The sequence below is a fragment of the Thalassophryne amazonica genome, chromosome 19, assembly GCF_902500255.1.
Source record: "Thalassophryne amazonica chromosome 19, fThaAma1.1, whole genome shotgun sequence".
NCBI classification, from domain to species: domain Eukaryota; kingdom Metazoa; phylum Chordata; class Actinopteri; order Batrachoidiformes; family Batrachoididae; genus Thalassophryne; species Thalassophryne amazonica.
Window position 1 is genome coordinate 41,749,119 of NC_047121.1, and position 24,033 is coordinate 41,773,151.

Genomic DNA, 24,033 nt, shown 5'->3' on the forward strand with positions numbered 1-24,033 from the left:
TGTTTCTGTAGCAGTAAACAGATGGATCAGTCCAAGCGCAGACGTCACCTTCCTGCAGCTATTACACCGTAACCACGTCTGACAGCACGTGCTGTAGCACAAGCCGCGCCTCTTCGTCTCTGCAGCCAATCAGCGACTGTTTTAGTGAAGCGCTACGACTTCTCAGCGAATGGCAGCGCTCCTTGTAGCTACACCGTCGTATTCACATACTGAGGCCCCACTGCTGTCCGGAAGGAAGGTAGATATCGCACCGGCTTCCAAAGTTTAAAAAATGTGTCTCCTAACTATATAGTTTCAACACATAGACCTTAAATTGTTGCGTGTATATTTGAGTTCATGATTTAAGTAGAGTTTGAGTTGTTTGTTTACACTGTGTGGATGAAAGGTCGAGCTTTGAATTGGGGGTGGACTGGACAGGATTGTGGCCGGTGAACAGAGAGAATCCACCAGACACCCCATGTGAATAGCTGCATTGTGACATCTCATGGTCAAACCCACTGGCCCCTGGAAGGTCTGTGGTGTTTTTGACCACAAGAGCGTCTGCCCTAGCTGTGCTGAGGCTGACGCAGCGTGTCTCGGCACTGAGGACTAAATTAAAGTGTCCTCTTGTTGACGGTCGCCCCTCGCTGTCGGCCCGCAGTGCAAAAGACTTCCATTTGCTCAGGATGCCGCACACCAACAAATTCAGGAATGTACAGCCCTGTGAGTTTTTGGCCTCTGCACAGTCTGGGACTCCAGAAGATCCAGATCTGCTGTCCCAGAAGGAGAGCCTGGAAGGCGGAGAAGGAGAGGACAATGTAGGAGACAGCGAGATTGTCAAATCACCCAGTGACCCCAAAGAGTACAGGTACAGGAACCCTCCACAAACACACCTTTTGTTGGGTTCTGAAACTAATCCAACCAAAACTGATTTCAGGTGTTGCATAAATTATGCTAAGGTTATTGTTAGACACTGACAGTTGTTAGGCTGTTGTTTTGTTACGTCTGTCTCCCTGTGTTCTCTCTTTCTGTTGCTCCCATCAGATCAGTTGGCAGCAGGATTGTTCTCAGTTTTTGTTAGTTTTACAGTGGCTATAGACACCTGTGCAGCATGGCGGATTAGTGGTAGTACTGTTGTCTCACAGCCAGAAGGTCCCAAGTTTGCTTTCGACCTAGTGTTTTTTGTGTTGAGTTAGCATGTTCTCCCTGTGGTTGTGTGGGTTCCCTTCAGGTGCTCCAGCTTCATCCCACTTCCAAAAACATGCAGGTTAGGTGAGTAAGCCTTTTCAGCATCTCGGGTGCGTGGGGGCTGATGGGAAGGCATCAGGACAAACAAATGCACGTGCTTGACGGCGGACGCGTAATCAACGTAATATCGCTCACTACTGCGTGCGGTAAATGGCATTTCTCATCAAAAGTAAGCATAATAAGTGTTTCCCAAGCACTGACAGCTGCGCACATGGCTTTGTTTGTCCCAATAGCTGCCGACCGGAAGCGTGCGCCGTGCATGCGTAGTGGTGATGCTGAAAAGGCTTATTGGAGACTTTAAAATTTACTGTAAGTGAGAGTGTGGTTGTCTGTCTATATGTGCCCCTGTGATAGGCTGGCAGCTTGTCCAGGGTGTACTCAAGCGGTATATTTCAAGGGGATCAGGTGAAGGCCTACCTGAAGTACAAAAGGTTGCAATTTCTTGAGTGGCTGCTTGAGGCTAGCTCCAAAACAGCACAGTCCCATAGGTCTCCATGTTAAAATGTCCAACTTTAGAGCAGAGAGTTTCAGAGTTTTCATCATGGTACAAAAAACGGTTTTGGTTTCTATAGAGTTTCCTCCTCCATGGCAACTGTATGGGGGGGTGAGATTTTTTTTTCTTATTTCTTAGTTTAAGAGCCAGTTTTTATGAGTCAGGTATGTTTCTATTAGCTAGAGGGTGATTCATGACCCCTTCAGATTTGTACCAGAAAATTTAATGCGTAGATGTATGTTTGAAAGGAACATAAATCATATTTTGTATCCTTAATAGGGTCTGCGCTTTTAGGGGGTCCTGGAAATTGGGGGTCAAAATGAGCCAAAATAGCAAAATCATAAAATTTAGGTTTTCGAATGCTCATATTTCCATGCACCCTGAGTGAGACAAATTTATTTTCATTAGTGTTAGTCTCTCTGGTATGGACTCTCCAAAAACGTCAAAATTTTGGCGGCTGCCTCAAGGCGCAGCCCACAGGCGGCGCTGCAAATCATTATTTTTTGTAATTGAGCACATTTTCACAGGGGCGGTGTGGTCTGCACCCTTAGTCAGCAACGGTCTTTTATGCATATAATGATAGATTAGGACCGCTTACTTTGATTTTGATGAAAATTTTGGTCGCTGACTTTGGGCGCACAAGTATAGGGGCGCTTTTTGTCGCCAAATGTGAAATTACCACCTTTTCGCAAAGTGATTTCTCCATGTGCCCTAAGTCAAAACTGATGAAATATGGTTCATATTGTCACTCAGCATCTCTAGTTTCAGTGGTAAAGAGAGTTTTGTGGCTGGTTTTGGTATTGACCCTTTTTGCACTGTTTTTGTTGGACCACTTCACGAAGAGGCCAAATATGGTCAATTGACAACTTCCTGTGATTTTCATGAAACTTGCAGAATTTGCTCCCATAACAGGGTAAAGGGGCCTCTGTAACTTTGAGTGCGGTGTGGCAATCCATTCTGGCTGTAGGTTGCCACCTGGTGGCCAAACAGGAATTAAACTGAAACATGGTTTGGTTCTTTTGAAAAATGTACAAATATTTGACAAGAATAGGACAAATGGTTCATGAAATATGGTGATTTGAAAGTGTTTATTTTTGCCAAATTCTGCAATTTTTATGAAAATCTAAGGAAGTTTACCATATTTGGCCTCTTCGTAAAGTGGTCCAACAAAACTCGTGCAAAAAGGGTCAATACCAAAACCAGCCACAAAACTCTCTTTACCACCGAAACTAGACATGCTGAGTGACAATATGAGCCATATTTCATCATTTGTGACTTGGGGTGCGTGGGAAAATCACTGTGCGAAAAAGTGGTAATTTCGCATTTTGGTGGCAAAAAGCGCCCCCTATACCTGTGTGCCCAAAGTCAACTGCCAAAATTTTCATCAAAATCAAAGTAAGAGGTCCTAATCTACCATTATATGCATAAAAGACCTTGGCTGACTAAGGGCGCAGACCACACCGCCCCTGTGAAAATGTGCACAATTACAAAAAAATAGTGATTTGCAGCGCGACCTATGAGCTGCGCCCCGAGTCAGCCGCCAAATTTTTCATATTTTTGGAGAGTCCATACCTGATACAGTAACACAACTGAGAGTCAATTTGGCTCACTCAGGGCGCACGGAAATATGAGCATTCAAAAATCTAAATTTTGTGATTTTTGCCATTTTGGCTCATTTTGACCCCCAATTTCCAGGAGCCCCCTTTGGGGAAAAAAAAAGCGGACCTTATCAAGGGTAAAAAAAAGTGATGTTTGTTCGTTTCTAACATATATCTACCCATAACAAAATTGGGGACAAATCTGAAGGGGTCATAAATCACCACCCACGTGACTCTTATAAATACTGGCTCTTAAGAAGTTTTAAGCCATAAAGTTCTGTAAATTTTGCGGGCATGGTCGATTTGAGTTATATTGTCTGAGCCCAGCGTCTCACTCTGACTATAGCTCAGTGTCCACTTGATGTGACTGCTAGCTGTTGTGAAGGCTGTGTCTGTTTTGTTTGGGTATTTTACTACAAACACTTGTAATAATATGGTTTGCTGTGTGGAGAAATGTCCTAACGGATCATCTAAGACTTCTCTGCAGTATTTACACTGAGTGAAGTTCTCCTCGGCTTTAATGTTGATTGTGACGTATGTTTTTGCAGTCTCTGAGAACTGTGTTTTGTCGCTTTGCACTTATCACACAGAGCAAGACTGACACGCACTGTTGATCTTTGAGAATAAAATAGGCGTGTTGCGTATTTAAAGAGTATGAAATTGCTTTTAAAACACATGCTGTGTCTGTTTAGTGAAACAGAAGGCAGAAATCTTTTTGGCTTGCTGACACTGAGCTTGTAAAGAGAAGCAAAGGGACTGTCTACATACGTATTTGATGATCCAATTTTAATCTGGTTCAGTGAAACCAATGCCAGTCAGGCAAAAAATGTCTTGATCAACCAGTAATGATTGGCGCTTATCAGATCAAGATTTTATTATTTTGTTTACAATGCATTGAACAGTAGAAGTCAGTAAATGCCCTCCAGGCAGAAATCTCTTTTTATGTTGGGAGCATTATGGAGCTTTTTAAAGACTCTGGGTTTTTTGGGTACATTGTTTGAATTAACATTAGACACTTTATCAAATAAAATTGTAGTATGTCAGGTAAATCATATTATTCTCTATATTTGCAAATGTTCTTTTTTAATTTGCAAGACATTTTTGTGATACAACTCGTTGTTGACTTGATGCAGGTGCTTTTATTTATTTTTTTATTTATTGTATTTATGTTTTCTGCATTTGCTAGTGCTCTCTTAATTTGGAAGTGTTGTATTGTTAACAAAATGTGCAAAATATGTGGCAGTGTAGGTAGAGACCCTGCACTAACACACACACTCATCTTCAACCGCTTAGTCCAATTAAGTGTCGCGCACTAATTATAGCTTTTATATATGAAATTAATAATTTGAGATGGATGCATATTCCTGAACCATCCAGTAGGTGCCAGTATTGAGTAGGTTGCTGCACAACATGTGATGTGTTGCTTTCCCTTTGACGCCTGACCATATACAACCCCTGGCAATAATTATGGAATCACAGGCCTCGGAGGATGTTCATTCAGTTGTTTAATTTTGTAGAAAAAAAGTAGATCACAGACATGACACAAAACTAAAGTCATTTCAAATGGCAACTTTCTGGCTTTAAGAAACGCTATAAAAAATCAGGGAAAATAATTGTGGCAGTCAGTAACGGTTACTTTTTTAGACCAAGCAGAGGGGAAAAAAAGTATGGACTCACTCAATTCAGAGGAATAAATTATGGAATCACCTTGTAAATTTTCATCCCCAAAACTAACACCTGCATCAAATCAGATCTGCTCGTTAGTCTGCATCTAAAAAGGAGTGATCACACCTTGGAGAGCTGTTGCACCAAGTGGACTGACATGAATCAACATGAGAGATGTCAATTGAAACAAAGGAGAGGATTATCAAACTCTTAAAAGAGGGTAAATCATCACGCAGTATTGCAAAAGATGTTGGTTGTTCACAGTCAGCTGTGTCTAAACTCTGGACCAAATGCAAACAACATGGGAAGGTTGTTAAAGGCAAACATACTGGTAGATCAAGGAAGACATCAAAGCATCAAGACAGAAAACGTAAAGCAGTATGTCTCAAAAATCGAAAATGCACAACAAAACAAATGAGGAATGAATGGGAGGAAACTGGAGTTAATGTCTGTGACCAAACTGTAAGAAACCGCCTAAAGGAAATGGGATTTACATACAGGAAAGCTAAACAAAAGCCATCATTAACACCTAAACATAAAAAACAAGGTTACAATGGGCTAAGGAAAAGCAGTCGTGGACTGTGGATGACTGGATGAAAGTCATATTCAGTGATGAATCTCGAATCTGCATTGGGCAAGGTGATGATGCTGGAACTTTTGTTTGGTGCCGTTCCAATGAGATTTCTAAAGATGACTGCCTGAAGAGAAATTTCCACAGTCATTGATGATATGGGGCTGCATGTCAGGTAAAGGCACTGGGGAGATGGCTGTCATTACATCATCAATAAATGCACAAGTTTACATTGCTATTTTGGACACTTTTCTTATCCCATCAATTGAAAGTATGTTTGGGGATGATGAAATCATTTTTCAAGATGATAATGCATCTTGCCATAGAGCAAAAACTGTGAAAACATTCCTTGCAAAAAGACACATAGGGTCAATGTCATGGCCTGAAAATAGTCCGGATCTTAATCCAATTGAAAATCTTTGGTGGAAGTTGAAGAAAATGGTTCATGACAAGGCTCCAACCTGCAAAGCTGATCTGGCAACAGCAATCAGAGAAAGTTGGAGCCAGATTGATGAAGAGTACTGTTTGTCACTCATTAAGTCCATGCCTCAGAGACTGCAAGCTGTTATAAAAGCCAGAGGTGGTGCAACAAAATACTAGTGATGTGTTGGAGCGTTCTTTTGTTTTTCATGATTCCATAATTTTTTCCTCAGAATTGATTGATTCCATATTTTTTTTCCCTCTGATTGGTCTAAAAATGTAACCGTTACTGACTGCCACAATTTTTTTTCCTGATTTCTTATAGTGTTTCTTAAAGCCAGAAAGTTGCCATTTGAAATGACTTTAGTTTTGTGTCATGTCTGTGATCTGCTTTTTTTATACAAAATTAAACAACTGAATGAACATCCGCCGAGGCCGGTGACTCCATAATTTTTGCCAGGGGTTGTATATACAGTTTGTGTCTGTGACCAATGTTCAAAACATGGGTGTTTCAGAGGTTGTGTAACAGTGTTCAGAGTTTGCTGTGAGTAATTTGCAGTACTGATTCAAAGTTTTGGCATCATCCAAATTCACACTTTATCCTTTAACTCTGGTTTTGCTTTGCCATTGTCTTGTATATTTTGTCTTGCATTTGGCAAACTAATGGGCTCATGTTTCTCCCCATGATTGCTATCTTAAGTTGTTGACTCATGTAGATAGGCACCCTCATCCAGCAGGTTGCAGACATGTCTATGGGATATTACAGGCTAAACAAAGCTTCTTTTTGAATTGATCTGGTGCATTATGTTGAGGTTAGGTCTGGGAGTATGCACTCTGTGCCGTGTGTCACTGCAGCCACCAAACAATGGAAGTGCCTTGTGTCCTGGATAGGGCTGCAGCTAACAGTTATTTTCATTCTCGTTTAATATGTTGATTATTTTCTCAATTAGTTGTTAGATCTGTAAAATGTGAGACAATAGTGACAAGTGTAGATCAGTGTTTCCCAAAATAAGGTAATGACCTGAAATGTTTTGGGGAAGTTCCGTCCGTGAGACTGTCAGGTCTGTTGCTGCTTTCAGTGATCCAGCTATGCTGTACTCACCCCAGAGAATTGTGGGTTTTCCATTATTTCTTCATCCTATTGAGAATAGGAAGTCTCTGGGATGACAAGATCACAGCAGGACCATTGAAAGTGGTAACAGACTTGACAGTCTCATGGAATTCCCCCGTGTTTTGTCCATAACCCAAATATGTTCAGTTTTTTTTTTTTTTTTTTTGCCAGAGATGAGTAAAGAAAACAGAAAATATTCACATTTAAAAAGGTGAAACGGACTCAAAATTATTTTCTTAATTATCAAAATAGTTGGTGGTTAATTTAAAAATTATTTAATCTTGCAGCTCTATTCCTGGATGTCAACCACCCAAGCAGGTAACTGGTCCATCCCCAGCTGAGAAAATTAAAGTAGACCTGCATTGAAATAAATGTGGTCAGATTTCAGAAAGAAATAGCTGATACGTATTTATAAGACCCTTGTGAATGCAATAAAGTAAATCTGTAAGCCCAAATTTGTAATTCAGCAGAGAAATCTTAGTTTAAAAATGACAAATTTGCAGCTAAAATTTAGCCCTCTGTGAAAACAGTTTGTACAGCCGTATCATTTCCATGGCGTCAGGGACAAGACGACGCGCTCCCGCCTTCAGTCTGATCCCGCATTGAAATTGATTTTATCTGTTAGTAATGTTACTTATACACGTCCTGGTTTCAACATCCAAAAGTAAGCTGCAATGAATATGAGATACAGATCTGTGTGCTTAGATCAGCAACGACATCGACAGCAGGCGCCGTTCTTCCTCTCCCGCTCTCTGCCTCCGCTGCGCTTATTAAGTCTGCGGGCTCGTTAACGAGCTTGTTAACCGCCGACACGGGCCACTCACACCGCCCATGTCTGCTTTGCAGCCGGCGTTGTGCCAGATTCAGCGCACAACACCGGCATCACCTCTCTGTCTACTGAATGGAGCTGCAGCACACTTGGCACAAGTCCTGAGATTACGCTCGCTGTTTTAATGCGAAGCGGCCGGTACACCTGTTGCTGCAAGGACAGACTTCTTGCGGCAAAATCCACAGCACCGCACGTCTCGGCAATCGGAGCCCCAGAGCTCCATGGACGCTGAGAGAGGTTTATATATTTGTAATGACTGGAATTCTTTGCGGGTCTCGCCTCCATATCCCGCGATGGTACCGGAGGGGAAAGACAGTAGATTTTCATTGCGACACCACTCAATCAAACGGGCGTATGAAAAAGTCCCCCAAAATAATTTTCAAGCACAAATAAAAGAAATGTGTACTCACCAAACGTGCCGCAAGACAATATGAAGTTTTAAAAAAAGTAGATCCTTCCGTATAAGACAAAAAAAAGGTGCAGATGCAAACTGACGTAAATCCACAAATTACAATTGGCACAATGCATGCTGGGAGAGGGTCTTGTCCGTGACGTCTCAGCAGCGTCCATGATGAGAGGGACAATTTGCGGAGGGCTAAATGTTAGCTGTAAATTTGTCATTTTCAAATGAAGATTTCTCCGTTGAATGACAGATCTGGGCTTGCAGATTTACTTTACTACATTCAGAAGGATCTCATGTGTAAATGTAAGTCATTTTTTGTTCAAAAAATCTGACTGCATTTTTTTCAATGCAGGTCTCCTTTAACCATGTATCTGCCACAGCCACGTGAAATCTGAAGTTCCACTTGAACTTCTCTAGTTGCTGGTGTCCTTGCCTCTGAGGCTTGTGCAAGTTTGATGATGCACAAGAAACGCCCCACATGGTCAATATGTCATAACTTGCATTCCTGCACAATGCAAGTGATACTCTTCATCTTAGTCTACCTAAGTTAACTATATGTTTGACACAGTCATTCCAATGATACTCAAGTATCCTTTAAAGAGCCCTAATATTAAAAATATCTTGTTTTTGGCTTTGGTCCCTGGTTATCATCCAAGTCTACAGTCTTAAAGTAAGACAGAAAGCACCAGGGCCCTAAAATCAAAGTTCACCAGATTTTGATCACTTTGGAGACATACAAGATTTATTGTATACATTTATTAATTTTTGAGATATTGTTTGCACAAGCAGACTGTGATGGACTAACCCGCTCTATTCACTTACCCACCTACATTTTTGCTGTACATCCCTATGCTTTTACCAGAGAAGGATGATAAATAATGTCGTCAAGAAAAACGTAATACTGGAATTTATTTATTTAAATTGCGATCACCCTTGTCTATAATGAGGTGTAGTCAGGTGACGTATTGGTGCTTTGCTATCAGGATGCAGCAGAAAATTTTTGTTCCATAGACCACCAAAAACCTTCTCCAAAGTCCATGAATTTTATTTTTCGCAATTATACAGCAAAAGTCTCGCATACACCTTGCATATTGGTTGGTTCATGATGCACGTGCACTCTGTTTGTAAACACAACAAAACTGAATTTCAAGCAGTATTCAAATGAGATAAAGAATAAATGTAATAAAAATATAAAAAAATTCACCTTAATGCCTCAGGTTGCTTTGCTATCTGCTTGCGCGATTTGATGTATTGTGCACAGATCTATTAAGTCAGCAGACACCGTCTCAATTGAGTCCACCACCTGAATAGCAAAGCTCCAGGTTCCAGTGCACTCCTACTCTTCATGGGAGTGATGGATGACATGGTATGGCACCAGCGCATGCTCTCAGACCTAACCTGCTACATATCATTTATTTCCTCTGTTTTGTGGAACATTCTCAGATACCATTTTAACATTTCTGTGCCGGGTGGTGGACAAACGGTTCGTATGTTTGTTTCCAGAGCAGAAGGTTCCCTGTTCAAGACCAGACCTACCCATTCACCATGCAATGTGGAAGGGCATCTGGCGTAAAACCAAAACCAAATCAACATACAGATCCACCTCTGATCTGCTGTGGTGACCCTGAGTGGACAAATAGGGGAAGCCAAAGAGACTTACTTTTAACATTTGAACATTTCTGGTGCAGTAATACAAATTGTACTGTTTCTGAAAGCAGAATAAAAGTCATTTTGTGCTGCCAAAATGGCCGAACCTACTAACCCAGATCCAAAAATATGAGCCAGTCTTCCAGGTGTATCACTGCAGGAGTTTGATGAGACAGTTTTACGCTTTATGAGCTTGCACCACTAATTCAGGTCTCTTCTGGGGCCTACAAAAAATATTGCCATGACGGAACAATCAAGTCTCGAGTCTATTTGAAGCCATTTGAAAAGAGATTTTTGAGCTCACTGTTTGAAATGAGATTTTAGGAAGGGAAAAAAGCAATAGAAGGTGTAGTAGTTTATGATAAAACACCATTTCTGGAGTCCTTTGTGCTGTTTGACCTGTGATATTACTCGCTCAGGTATATTGTGCTGGACAACGGGCTGCAAGCACTGCTCATCTCAGACTACAGTGGTCCCACAGCGTCAGATGATGAGGACTCAGATGAAGAAGATGAAGGTGAAGATGAAGAAGAGGCGCAGGATGATGACTCTGGGGAGGAAACTGAGGATGAGTTGGAGGATGAGAAAGGCAGCGACAATGATGATGATGAAGACACGGAGGGTACAAAGAAGAAAGGGAGCTCTGAGAAGCAGGTACACCGAGCAGGTTCTGTTTATATAAAATAACCCGGGTAATGAATGAGTCATGTTAAATCTGAAGAAAGTTGTGTTTCATTCAGATGTTTGCTGTAAGATAAACATTACATTTATTCATGTAAGATGTTTGATGCAACAAGTTGAAACTGTTTATCAAAGTTAAGATTTAATTTATGAACTCTTGCACCTAAAAGCGTCATGCAGGGTTAAACTACTTGAGTGCATTGGAACAGTCACACCTAATCTTCTGTGTATGTCAGTCTGCAGCAGCTCTGTGTGTGGGAGTGGGCAGCTTCAGCGACCCCAATGACCTGCCTGGCCTCGCCCACTTTCTGGAACACAGTAAGTAGGAGTTTAATTGACATGAAAAGGTCAAAGTCGGAGCCCCAGAGTGGCCATAGAGAAAGCAGGGATGAGATTTTTCCATGGATCCTCGGATTTCCGCTGATTTGACAGTCCTGGGGGTCGATTTTGTGAAACGTCCAAATCCGTTGAGAAAATTTGGTGAGGGGGGGGTAAGAATGCAAAAAAATAATTAATGCCAGCTGTACCTTTGTTTAATAAAATTGTCGTCTATTCAGAACACTGAGTGGTCTTTGTTTGTTATCGCCGACGCAGCAAGTTTGATCAGTCCATCAGTCAGCTGAACGCGGAAGTAATGCTGTGCTGATCAGTGACCAGTATGAAGTAGGTCCACAATGAGCATGTAGTGTAAGGGAGGTAACTGTGTAGTCTTTCAACTTCCAATATTCGGTAGTTTTTCCTCCAACAAATTATAAAAACCGAGACGGTATCGAAGCGCAGGCGAAGCTATTACTTACGCACGTTTTCATTGGTTATTACAAAGCTTATGACCAATCAGCGCAAAGGTTAAATATGCGTTTCTCCCGCCCTTTCCTTTCTCCCGCCCTTACATGTATGTTTGTTGACAAGTGTGCCATGCTGAAAGTGGAGAATGCTGAAAATCAAGTAAGTCTAGTTATGAAAAAATATTTTGGTCACAAAAATACACATGTACAGTAGATGGTCTTAGTAAGGGTTTACAGTTTGAATTATAGATATGAACACCTGGCATTTATAGTAGTTTTTAATATCATTTTAGTGCAATTTACATGTTTTAAAACAGCAAAAATGCTTTGGCTCCGCCCTGGACCCGCCGGGGCCTGCGGCCCCTGAACCCTGGCTTATTTTCCTCTGAAAATCGAATTTGCCAATCTCATCCCTGAGAAAGGCGGAATGGAAGGAGACAGTGTTTTACTACAAGATACAATTTGTGTGTACATTTGAATTCATTTGTTCCCATGCTTTGGTTAATTTGTTCACTTGAGAAAAGTGTGCATATGGAGACCAGTTACTGCAATCAAGCCAGTCAGTGATTGATTGTCCATGCGTGTGTTATCATGCATTTATGGCACTTGTGCTTAAAGGGATTCCTATTCAGAGAAATCTGACCAAATGGGGGGTGGAGAATTACCACCAAAATCAAAATGTATAATTTAATTCTGAAGCGGAATTCCTATAAAGCTTCAGCTAGGAAACATTTTTATGAAGGTTTGAATATGGGACAGTTATCCAGACTTTTCAGGGGTGTATGTTGTGTGCACAAATTGATCAAAATGTGTGAAGAAATTGTCGTGTACAAGAATAAATCAAAGTATGGTAATAAATTGTAAGGTAGTGTGCACAAATTAATAATAATGTGGCAGCAGATTGTGTCGTGTGCAAGAATAAATCCAAACATAGGAACAAATTGTATATTAGGTCCAAGAATTAATCAAAATGCTTGAAGAAATTGTATCTTGAGTGCACATATTAATGAAAATATTGGAAAGAATTGTAGCTCCTGTCCACATTGAATCAAAATGTGGGAACAAATTGTATCTTGTGTGCACAAAATTATTGAAAATGTGGGAAAGAATTCTCTTTTGTGCAAAATTAAATTAAAATATGGGAACAATGTGTATCTCATGCACAAATGAATCAAAATGTAGCCAAAAAATTGTATCTTGTGTGCTAGAATTAATCAAAATGTAGGAACAAATTGTATGTTGTGTCCACAAAATTAGTGAAAGCATGGGAAAGAATTGTATCTGTTGTGCAAAAATGAATCAGAAAGTGGGAACAAATTGTGTATTGTGTGCAAAATTTAATTAACCCTTTAAAACCTTTTGGTTTTATTGTTACCTGTTTCTTCAGCTTGGCAAAAATGTTGTCAAAACTTTGTGTTAGAATGGCCTAAGCAGTGGGTCCCCCCTCTGAGTCTGGTCTGCTTGAAGTTTCTTCCTCAACATCATCAGAGGGTGTTTTTCTTTACCACTGTTGCCTCTGTGCTTGCTCAAGGGGATTTGGTAAGATTAGACCTTACTTGTGTGAAGCACCTTGAACCAGGTTTGTTGTGACGTGACTTGGCGCTGCATAAATAAAATAAATTGAAGTGAATTAAATTTATTGGTCAGCTCAACCTTTTGGTAGAAGATATTGATATCTGCTGCATTCTATTGAAATATGTGAGGCCATTAAAGGGTTAAAATGTGGGAACAAGTTTTATCTTGTGCAGTAATTAATGTTGAAACATTTTTCCCTAATCTGGCCATTTTACAGTAGGATTCTACCAATGAGTTTTTGGTAACAGATTTGTCAAAGTTGTGTCCAACCTTTTATACAGTGGGGAAACTAAGTATTTTACCCCCAGTCAGTTTTGCAGGTTTTCCCACCTACAAAGAATGGAGAGGTCTGTAATTTTTATTGTAGTTTCACTTCAACTGTGAGAGACAGAATCTAAAAAAAAAATCAGAAAATCACATTGTATGATTTTTAAATAATTAGTTTGCATTTTATTGCATAAAATAAGTATTTGACCCCCTAGAAAAACAGAGCTTAACAATTGGTACAGAAACATTTGTCTGCCATTACAGAGGTCAGACATTTCCTGTAGTTCTTGACCAAGTTTTCACACACTGCAGCAGGGATTTTGGTCCACTCCTCCATACAGATCTTCTCCAAATCTTTCAGGTTTGGTGTTTCAGCTCCCTCCAAAGATTTTCTATTGAGTTCAGGTCTGGAGACTGGCCAGGTCACTCCAGGACCTTGAAATGCTTCTTACGGAGCCCCTCCTTAGTTGCCCTGGCTGTGTGTTTGGGGTCATTGTCATGCTGGAAGACCCAGCCATGACCCATCTTCAATGCTCTTACTGAGGGAAGGAGGTTGTTTGCCAAAATCTCGCAGTACATGACCTCATCCATCCTCCCTTCAATACGGTGGAGTCATCCTGTCCCCTTTGCAGAAGAGCACCCCCAGAGTATGATGTTTCCACCCCCATGCTTCACGGCTTGGATGGTTTTCTTGGGGTTGTTCTCATCCTCTAAACATGGTAAGTGGAGTTGAATCCAAAAAGCTCTATTTTGGTCTCATCTGACTACATGACCTTCTCCCATGCCTGCTCTGGATCATCCAGTGGTCACTGGTGAACTTCAAACGGGCCTGGACATGTGCTGGCTTGAGCAAGGGGGACCTTGCTGCCTTGCAGGATTTTAAACCTTCTTCAGGTTATTGACCAGGTCCTCCTGTGTAGTTCTGAGCTTTCTCAGAATCATCCTTACCCCACAAAGTGAGATCTTGCATGGAATCCCAGACCGAGGGAGATTGACAGTCATCTTGTGTTTCTTCCACTTTCTAATAAATAATCATAACAGTTGTTGTCTTCTACCAAGCTGCTTGCCTGTTGTCCTGTAGTCCATCCCAGCCTTGTGCAGGTCTACGGTTTTGTCCCTGGTGTCCTTAGACAGCTCTTTGGTCTTGGCTATGGTGGACAGGTTGGAGTGTGATTGATTGAGTGTGTGAACAGATGTCTTTTATACAGGTAACAAATTCAAACAGGTGCAAATAATACAGGTAAAGAGTGCAGAATAAGAGGGCTTCTTAAAGAGAAATTAACAGGTCTGTGAGAGCCAGAATTCTTGCTGGTTGGTAGGAGATCAAATACTTATTTTATGCAATAAAATGCAAACTAATTATTTAAAAATCTTTTTTTTTTTTTAAAGATTCTCTCACAGTTGAAGTGTACCTACAATAAAAATTACAGACATCTCCATGCTTTGTAGGTGGGAAAACCTGCAAAAGTGACAGGGGGTCAAATACTTATTTTCCCCACTGTACATCTTTACATTGTTGTCTTTGACCAGTCTGTACTTTAACAGCTTCTCCAGTTTATTTTCAGTTGTTGTATTCCTTTAACTTTTGTTTACTTCTACTTTGGGTAATGACTTGTAGCATTTCTCACACTGCCCTTCTCAGAGAACTAACTTGGCTTTGAGCCTTCAGCACAGCTACAGCAGTGCAAATTGATCTATTTAGACAATTGTGAGTGGAGAATGTGTTTTGTCTGTCTCTTCATCCAATGTTATTATTAAACACTGTTCAAAATTGATCAGTCTGAAAACCAATCCTCAGTCTTTATTTATTAGAGAAGGTGACTAAAACAGTCAACCAACATTTATACTCAGACATGGTCCTCATATCCTTGTGTTTGGAAATGTTTTGTTTTATGGCATTAGAATAGAATAGAAAGGCTGTTTGTCTTTGTACAACTGGGCATACAATGACATTAGAGAAAGCATCTCCCCTCCATTACAAGAATAAGACACTTCAGAATAAAATTAATAAGATGGAATAAAAACAAACAAACATATATACACTCAACAAAAATATAAAACGCAACACTTTTGGTTTTGCTCCCATTTTGTATGAGATGAACTCAAAGATCTAAAACTTTTTCCACATACACAATATCACCATTTACCTCAAATATTGTTCACAAACCAGTCTAAATCTGTGATAGTGAGCACTTCTCCTTTGCTGAGATAATCCATCCCACCTCACAGGTGTGCCATATCAAGATGCTGATTAGACACCATGATTAGTGCACAGGTGTGCCTTAGACTGCCCACAATAAAAGGCCACTCTGAAAGGTGCAGTTTTATCACACAGCACAATGCCACAGATGTCGCAAGATTTGAGGGAGCGTGCAATTGGCATGCTGACAGCAGGAATGTCAACCAGAGCTGTTGCTCATGTATTGAATGTTCATTTCTCTAGCATAAGCCGTCTCCAAAGGCGTTTCAGAGAATTTGGCAGTACATCCAACCAGCCTCACAACCGCAGACCACGTGTAACCACACTAGCCCAGGACCTCCACATCCAGCATGTTCACCTCCAAGATCGTCTGAGACCAGCCACTTGGACAGCTGCTGAAACAATCGGTTTGCATAACCAAAGAATTTCTGCACAAACTGTCAGAAACCGTCTCAGGGAAGCTCATCTGCATGCTCGTCGTCCTCATCGGGGTCTCAACCTGACTCCAGTTTGTCGTCGTAACCGACTTGAGTGGGCAAATGCTCACATTCGCTGGCGTTTGGCACGTTGGAGAGGTGTTCTCTTCACGGATGAATCCCGGTTCACACTGTTCAGGGCAGATGGCAGACAGCATGTGTGGCATCGTGTGGGTGAGCGGTTTTCTGATGTCAATGTTGTGGATCGAGTGGCCCATGGTGGCGGTGGGGTTATGGTATGGGCAGGCGTCTGTTATGGACAAAACACAGGTGCATTTTATTGATGGCATTTTCAATGCACAGAGATACCGTGACGAGATCCTGAGGCCCATTGTTGTGCCATACACCTCATGTTGCAGCAGGATAATGCACGGCCCCATGTTGCAAGGATCTGTACCCAATTTTTGGTAGCTGAAAATGTCGCAGTTCTTGCATGGCCGGCATACTCACCGGACATGTCACCCATTGAGCATGTTTGGGATGCTCTGGACCGGCGTATACGACAGCGTGTACCAGTTCCTGCCAAAATCCAGCAACTTCGCACAGCCATTGAAGAGGAGTGGACCAACATTCCACAGGCCACAATTGACAACCTGATCAACTCTATGCGAAGGAGATGTGTTGCACTGCATGAGGCAAATGGTGGTCACACCAGATACTAACTGGTATCCCCCCCAATAAAACAGAACTGCACCTTTCAGAGTGGCCTTTTATTGTGGACAGTCTAAGGCACACCTGTGCACTAATCATGGTGTCTAATCAGCATCTTGATATGGCACACCTGTGAGGTGGGATGGATTATCTCAGCAAAGGAGAAGTGCTCACTATCACAGATTTAGACTGGTTTGTGAACAATATTTGAGGGAAATGGTGATATTGTGTATGTGGAAAAAGTTTTAGATCTTTGAGTTCATCTCATACAAAATGGGAGCAAAAGCAAAAGTGTTGCGTTTATATTTTTGTTGAGTGTGTGTGTGTGTGTATATATATATATATATATATATATATATATATATATATATATATATATATATATATATATATATATATATATATACACACCAAAGGGGCTCATTACTTATGCAACCATCATCTTGGCTTTTAGATGTTTTATTAATTTATATCAAGTTGTAGCGATTTGTTTTCAGTTGGAGTTTAAGGAAGATAATTTTCAAAATGTTTATATTAAGAAACCTGATTTACTTTTTGTATTTGAAATGGCATAAATAAATTAAAATGCATGAAATACCAAGGGGCCAAATACTTTTGCAAGCCACGGTTGATGGTGGTGGAAGTTGGATGTTGAGGATGTCTGCCGGAGGAAGCATCTGAGAGAGCTTCTTTTTGGCTCTGGCACAAAAGAGGGCGCAAGCCGGAAGCCTGGAGGAGAGGGGCAGTGACCTGGCCAGTTACTGTAGACCCTCCAACTGAGGGGTGTTGTGGTTAAGGGTCAAAACACCCCAAGGAGGTTGGGGACCACCTGTTGACCTCTCTTCCAGGCCAAGTCTTCACCCATTGGAAATGGGTGTATGCTAGCATCGCTGATGTATTATGCAACTGATCACTGGACTTGAAAGCTGAGTTGTGAGCTCTCAGGAGTGCCCTCACCTCACTTGCTTGTCCACTGTGACAGTGTCAGTGCAGCCCTTGATGTGAAAGAGCACCATCTCTGTGTACTCATTTAGGTACAGGGAATCAAAAAACAGACCAATTTGTGTTGCTAAAGCAGTTCTGCAGTTGGCTGAGTGTTCCTTCTTCATGAAAGGGGAACATCAGAATTTGCCAACTTGGGTCTTACTTTTCAATGTTTTAGAGTTCATTTTTTCACTCAGGATATTCATCCATCCATCCATTTTCTGAATCCACTTATTCTGGTTAAGGGTCACAAGACCTACACATATAGACAGACAAGTTCATTGACACCTGGGTGAAAGCATAGTGAACACCCCAAAATTTGGCCCCTGAGGACTTAAAAGTAAAACTTACAGTAGACACAAGTGTAATATATCAAATGACAGTTGGTGATAAGTATGACCCAAATTTCTCATAAAATATGTGAGGAATACTATATTTTTGACAAAGCTTGCTAGGTTGAATATCAGGCAGAAGGCACATTTTGTGTTGATGTAATGGACAGACATACATTTAGGCTTGCACTCGTGTGTATTATTTACAAAACAACTATAGTTTCACATTTATCAATTGTAAAAGGGCCCTTATCAATTGTATAAGGGCAATAATAGAAAGAGAACTGGGAGCACAGTAAATAACTGCTGCCATATGTTGATTGCCAGCTGAATATTTTTCTCATAGGAATCAAACAAAATATGCACAAAAGAAAAAGGGCCACTGGTGGATAAACGGCATTCAAAGTGCCGCCAGATTTTTGTTTTTAACAGTAGATTGTTGAAACTTTCAGAAATTATACAACATGACGAGTACATCATGTTAAGATAATCATTTTGGATAATTTTTTAACTGAAAAGAAATATTGAGGTCCTAAATTTACTTTCACCATATAAAAATCTAATTGGGGCGTTTGCCATGCTTTCACCCACCTATGGTCAATTCAGAGTTTCTAAATCACTTAACCTGCATGTCTTTGGAAGTCGATAGGTTCCAGCACACCAGCCCGACCTTTAACTGGAATAAGAGGGTATAAGAAATTAATGAATAAATAAATAAAGGCACTGTATTTACAGAAAAAAATTGCACACAGTATTCCACCATAATGTGTGTGCTTAACTATTGATCAGATGGAATAATTGAAAAGTCATAAATTAAGGATTTGGGCTCAGAATTTAAAGATCTAGTCCAGTAGCTGTAGTGGATATTTTGAGTTCAATATCTAATCTATTCTCTTCTTCTCATTGTTCCCGAGTGGTATTCATGGGGAGTGAAAAGTACCCCTCAGAAAACGGCTTTGATGCTGCCCTCAAGAAGCACGGCGGGAGTGACAATGCCTCCACCGACTGTGAACGGACCGTCTTCCAGTTTGACGTCCAAAGGAAAAGCTTCAAAGAGGCTCTTGACAGGTGAGGAAGGATCAGAGGGTTTCATGGATGGTTAGAGAGTCTTGGAATGACTTAGAGATGAAGACAAAGACGGAGGGGTGAGGGGAAATAACAAGATAAAAAAATCCTCCAAACGTGTCCAGAATGGGCTGCTGTTCGACGAAGCCGCAACATAGCAACCAAAGATTCTTCTTTGTGCCTTGATTTGTATTTATTTATTTTAAACACTATGTGAAAGTTAAAGTCCCATTATGTGCTGATGAGTTTTGGTACGAGTTATGAATGCAGTATGGCTTGTCATTTGCTGTCACTCAGTAGAACATCGGTAGATCAGGACTCATATTTATCAGTAAGAGTTGTTTGCAGATTTGCTTTCGAGTCAGTTCAGGAGTTTTCAAAGTTCTTTAATAAAACTGGAGAATGAGACCTATTGATCACGCAGTTCATTCCTGAGTACTACAAAGTGTCGGAGTAAACTTTAAGAGCAGCTCTCATGGGGTTTATTTATGACAGCTGCAGAAAAATAAGTACGACTTCACATGATCAGTCGCGTCAGCATGCAGATAGAAATAACCAGTCGACATCAAGGATTTTGTCTGCATCTCCCTGACTGAGGGCTTTAATGGTGAGAATAAATTTTTAAGTTTTTTAAGTTTTTCCTGAGTGTTGAGAAATTCTGTACAAACACTTGATAATTGTGTCACAACAAGGCAAGACAAATTATATTTATTTAGAGCTTTAATTAGTTAACATGTAAAGCGGATGTGCTCGACTGTGAAACACAAAGCATAGAACAACAGCACAAATTACAACAAACAAAATACAAAAGCATGTTTAGGAGTATAAACTGCAAAGTTCAACAGAGGCAAATGAGTCACGTGTACACAAACACACACTCACTTAGTCATCCTAGCTTAAAAATAACACACTGCGTGTCACGCAGTAAAAGTGGGTGAGCATTCCCATGAAAGTGCATAACACAGTACAACTGATATAGTAACCTAACTAAAGTCAGCAGTGGATAAGTGGGTCAAAGGTGACATACAGAATTTCCTGTCCTGCATTAAATCTGTTTTGGTTGAATGTTATGTCACTTAGATGAACTGTTCATTCTGAGTGAGAGAATAGAAGAGTTTGAGTGTATGATCATGTGTTTTCAGTTTAATATAGTCTTTAATTTGTATTAATTGCTGGCTGTATTTGCCCGTTGGTGTGTCCAGGGCTGATTTAATCACCAGAAAAAAAAAATCACAAATAACTCATGTTTCTGTCCATTTCTGTCCTTTTCTCATTCATTAAATGTGTTCCTTGTAATTTAATTTAATTTCAGGTGGGTGCTTAACCAACTTTATTAAAAAAAATGGGGGGTGGGCTGATGCTTGGCTCTGGGCCCTCTGAGGGGCGAATATGGTATTAAGTAGAATCTGTAGCTACATGTTTGTATGTCTACTCATCAAACTGTGTTTTGTGTACAATCCTGTTTTGTGTTGATGAATGTGTCAAATTGGTCCTAAGTGAAATCTGAAATGCCGTAAAAGTTGTCAACATAATACCCAAAACATATTGTGAATGACATCCGACCTGCCATGAAAGGTGTTGGCATAAAACACAAAACGTATTGGCAGCAACAATACTCAAACAACAAGTACCTCAAGTTACAATTATGTACAGGTCCATTGAATCTATCAGGGAACTAGTCCACTGGTCTGCAGGGGTTTAAATAAATAAATAAATGGCTGGGCGCTAGTTCCCCATGTTTAAACCCCAGCCTCTCTGACTTTTGCTGTCTTTCTTTCCCTGTTTCCTGCTGTGCTTTCATTATCATTGTAATGAAAGTTATTTGGGAAAATGCCAAAAAAAAAAAAAAAACATTTTTTATGGGTTTGTTTGTTTGTTGTTGTTTTAGGCATAATTTATATTTTGAGTTATTCCCTCAATTATGCCTATAATTCTGCCTCAGTGTCAGGTCATCCAGGTCGGTTTGCTCCGAGTGTGGCCTCATTGTAGTTAAGGCTGTAATTGTACTAAATTATCTACAAGGGAAGCAAAACTAAAGCTGTAGCATGGAGGAAATACTGATGCTCAGAGACTGCAGACAATACATCATATATTGTTAAGTATAGTCTCACATTTAAAATTCCTACTATCAAACTTGTCTGTGTAAGTAAAACTGAACAACTTCAACTTCTGTTTTGCACTTGAGTCAGATCTTTCACTTTTAACACTTTGAAAAATTTGGGTTGAGGTCAAATGTGTACTGACAAGCCGCTTTGACGAAAATCACAGTTTGAGTCAGCCATTGTGTGTCTGTGTGTGTGTGCAAGAGAGAGAGAGAGAGAGAGCCTCCATATGACTGTTTGACCTGTGTCCTGTCTCTCTGACGGGCCTCTGATTGTGGCTCTCCCATCTTGCTCTTAGGTGGGCTCAGTTCTTCATCTGCCCCCTGATGATCAGAGACGCTATTGACAGGGAAGTGGAAGCCGTTGATAGCGGTGAGTCCTGGGGTTTTCTTTTGCCCCACCCTCTCTACTAAGAAGTTCCATTTCAGCTGAGATTCCACCAGCTACATTGCTGCCTTTCTTTATTGAATTTTTCTTCTCTCACAGAGTACCAGCTGGCCAAACCATCAGACTCCCACAGGAAAGAGATGCTGTTTGGCAATTTGGCTAAACCTGGACACCCTATGGGCAAGTTCTGCTGGGGTGAGTTAGAGAACACCACCGCTGGGACCGGTAATACACACAGGACCTCCTCGGGCTATGTTCAGCAAGAACAAACAAACTGGACCACAAGACTGAAGCCTACTTTTATTTCTTGCTGATATCACTACATTTGTAAGCCACTCCTCTGTACTGTTTTATAGCTCTGCTAAATTGATTGCTCACTTGTGAAAACACCAGGCAATGCTGAGACCCTGAAGCAGGAGCCAAAGAAGAAGAAGATCAATGTCTACAAGCGTCTGCGAGCCTTCTGGAAGAGACACTACTCTGCTCACTACATGACTCTGGCCGTGCAGTCAAAAGGTCAGGATCACCTGCTGCCTTCATATGGAATTGTTGATGAGTAAACTTAGAGAAAGTTAAATGAGTTCATTACTTGACTGGTTCATTTATATTTATGTAGAATGGGTAGTTCAGTGGGATTGCAGTTGGGCTGCCAATATGTAGACCTGGTTGACAATCCTATTCACAGTATATATTTGTATCCTTGGACAAGACACTTCTGCATTGTTCCAGTCTATCTAGCTGTAAATGGGTACCAGCCTTGGCTGGGGAAATAACCTGTGGTGGACTGGAGTCCCATCCAGGGTAGTCTTAGACCAGTCGTAGTGCCCATACTTATCCGGAGATAAGCATGGGCACTAATGGGTTGATATAAGACTTACTTCTTCTTCTAAATTATTAGTTCATTAATTGAAACATTAATATAATAATTGCTGGATTTTCTGGAGTATATGTTGCACCTGTTAAAAAATGGCTTTTGAAGAAGAAAATCCCATATATAAAATGCACTGGAGTAGCGCCTTCTTTCTGTATTATCAGATTAAATATGTCTGTCTATAAACTGTTATTCTCTATGGACAGACTGATTTAAAATGCATTTAAATAAGCAAATAAAAAAGTAATTACGAATGAGCTGTAATCAACAGTAAATAGTAAAGAGAAAATGGTTTGCTTGCTCAGTTATTTGATGTGTCTTTAGGGTCTTGACATGTGAAAGATGAACTTCTATTTGATAAAATAACCAAATGAATTTGAAAATAAGACATGAATTTTCATGAAAATATTTATTCGCTTTTGTCCTATTCATTAGAAATTTGCGTTGCTCTAATGGGCACCTGTGTCTGTTTCACTGCTTGTATATCTAAAGTACACAGAACATAATCTATCAGAAATCATTTTGCATTGTTTTATACTTCAGGCCTGCACACAGCTAGATTAAAAACAAATAAAAATTCTCATACATTTTTGAGGGTTTCACAGAAAGCACCACACAACCAATTAACTACTACATACAAATAAAATGATGCCTGGTGTCAACATTTTTTGCTAAGAAATGAATTCCTGCAATATCAGCCATCTTTAGAAGTCTAATTAATTCCTGCTGCAACTCCTGTTTTATCCAAACTGTTCATCTAGAATACCAATCAGTGGAAGTGATGCAAATCATGTACCATGGCTATTACTGAATGCAATTTAACATCAATAAAATTTGTATAACAAACTAATAAGGCATTTAAACACTAATGAACAAGAAGTATGAACATAAAGTATATGTATTCGCTGTAGTCTTCTAAATCTGTTGATTGCATAATAATTTAAATTCAGGAGTAAATGTATTCCACAGCTCAGTGTTACATATGAAACCAGTATGGCACTGGATGCTTCCCACACCTAGAAATATTGGTTTTAAGTACTATAATAAGAAGAAACACTAATTTATCCTCCTTAACTTGGTCTGTCCTTCAGAGAAGCTGGACACTCTGGAGGAGTGGGTGAGAGAGATCTTCAGTAAGGTGCCGAACAAGTAAGTAGTGAGAAAGAGCCACTAAGTGGTTGTGATGAAATGCTGTGGTGCTGTAGTTCGCCATGAGTCTGACTGTTCTATGAGAATATGCTGAAATGTAAATATCAACTTTTCATCTGCATTATTCTCTATTGTTTTACATATCCCCATTTTTTTTAACCCATTTTAATTTATTTTTATCAAGCTAAAACAGGAATTGTTTGTTAAACAGTACCCAACAATAGGGCCAACAGTCCTCCGTTTATCTGTTCTTCAACAAGTCTCTTCCCCCCACCACAGCGGCCTGCCCAAACCCGATTTCTCTGACATGCTGGATCCTTTTGACACCCCATCCTTCAACAAGCTGTACAGAGGTACATTTCCATGTGACTGAATGTCTCTGAAAACACTAGCTACGCCTTGTCTGCGCTCTCTCAGTGTGTCCATGTTCGCAGTTGTTCCTGTTCGGAAGGTTCACGCTTTGAATATCGCCTGGGCCCTTCCACCTCAGGGGAAGTACTACAGGTGAGCAGAAGTCATGTAAAATTCAATTATCCACCACATA

The 24,033-nt window shown here is 40.4% G+C and overlaps 1 protein-coding gene across 1 annotated transcript in view; it reads left to right on the forward strand.

Annotated features, from left to right (window-relative positions):
• The first annotated feature begins 204 nt into the window (after positions 1 to 204).
• nrd1a (nardilysin a (N-arginine dibasic convertase)) overlaps positions 205 to 24,033 on the forward strand; it is a 69,640-nt gene continuing 45,811 nt past the window's right edge. Inside the window, exons 1-10 of the mRNA XM_034195186.1 lie at positions 205 to 847; positions 10,384 to 10,618; positions 10,882 to 10,963; positions 18,830 to 18,983; positions 21,381 to 21,454; positions 21,569 to 21,664; positions 21,863 to 21,985; positions 23,432 to 23,489; positions 23,769 to 23,842; positions 23,924 to 23,993. Coding sequence (XP_034051077.1) covers positions 666 to 847; positions 10,384 to 10,618; positions 10,882 to 10,963; positions 18,830 to 18,983; positions 21,381 to 21,454; positions 21,569 to 21,664; positions 21,863 to 21,985; positions 23,432 to 23,489; positions 23,769 to 23,842; positions 23,924 to 23,993 — 1,148 coding nt within the window. The 5' untranslated portion in view covers positions 205 to 665. The remainder of the gene's footprint in view (positions 848 to 10,383; positions 10,619 to 10,881; positions 10,964 to 18,829; positions 18,984 to 21,380; positions 21,455 to 21,568; positions 21,665 to 21,862; positions 21,986 to 23,431; positions 23,490 to 23,768; positions 23,843 to 23,923; positions 23,994 to 24,033) is intronic.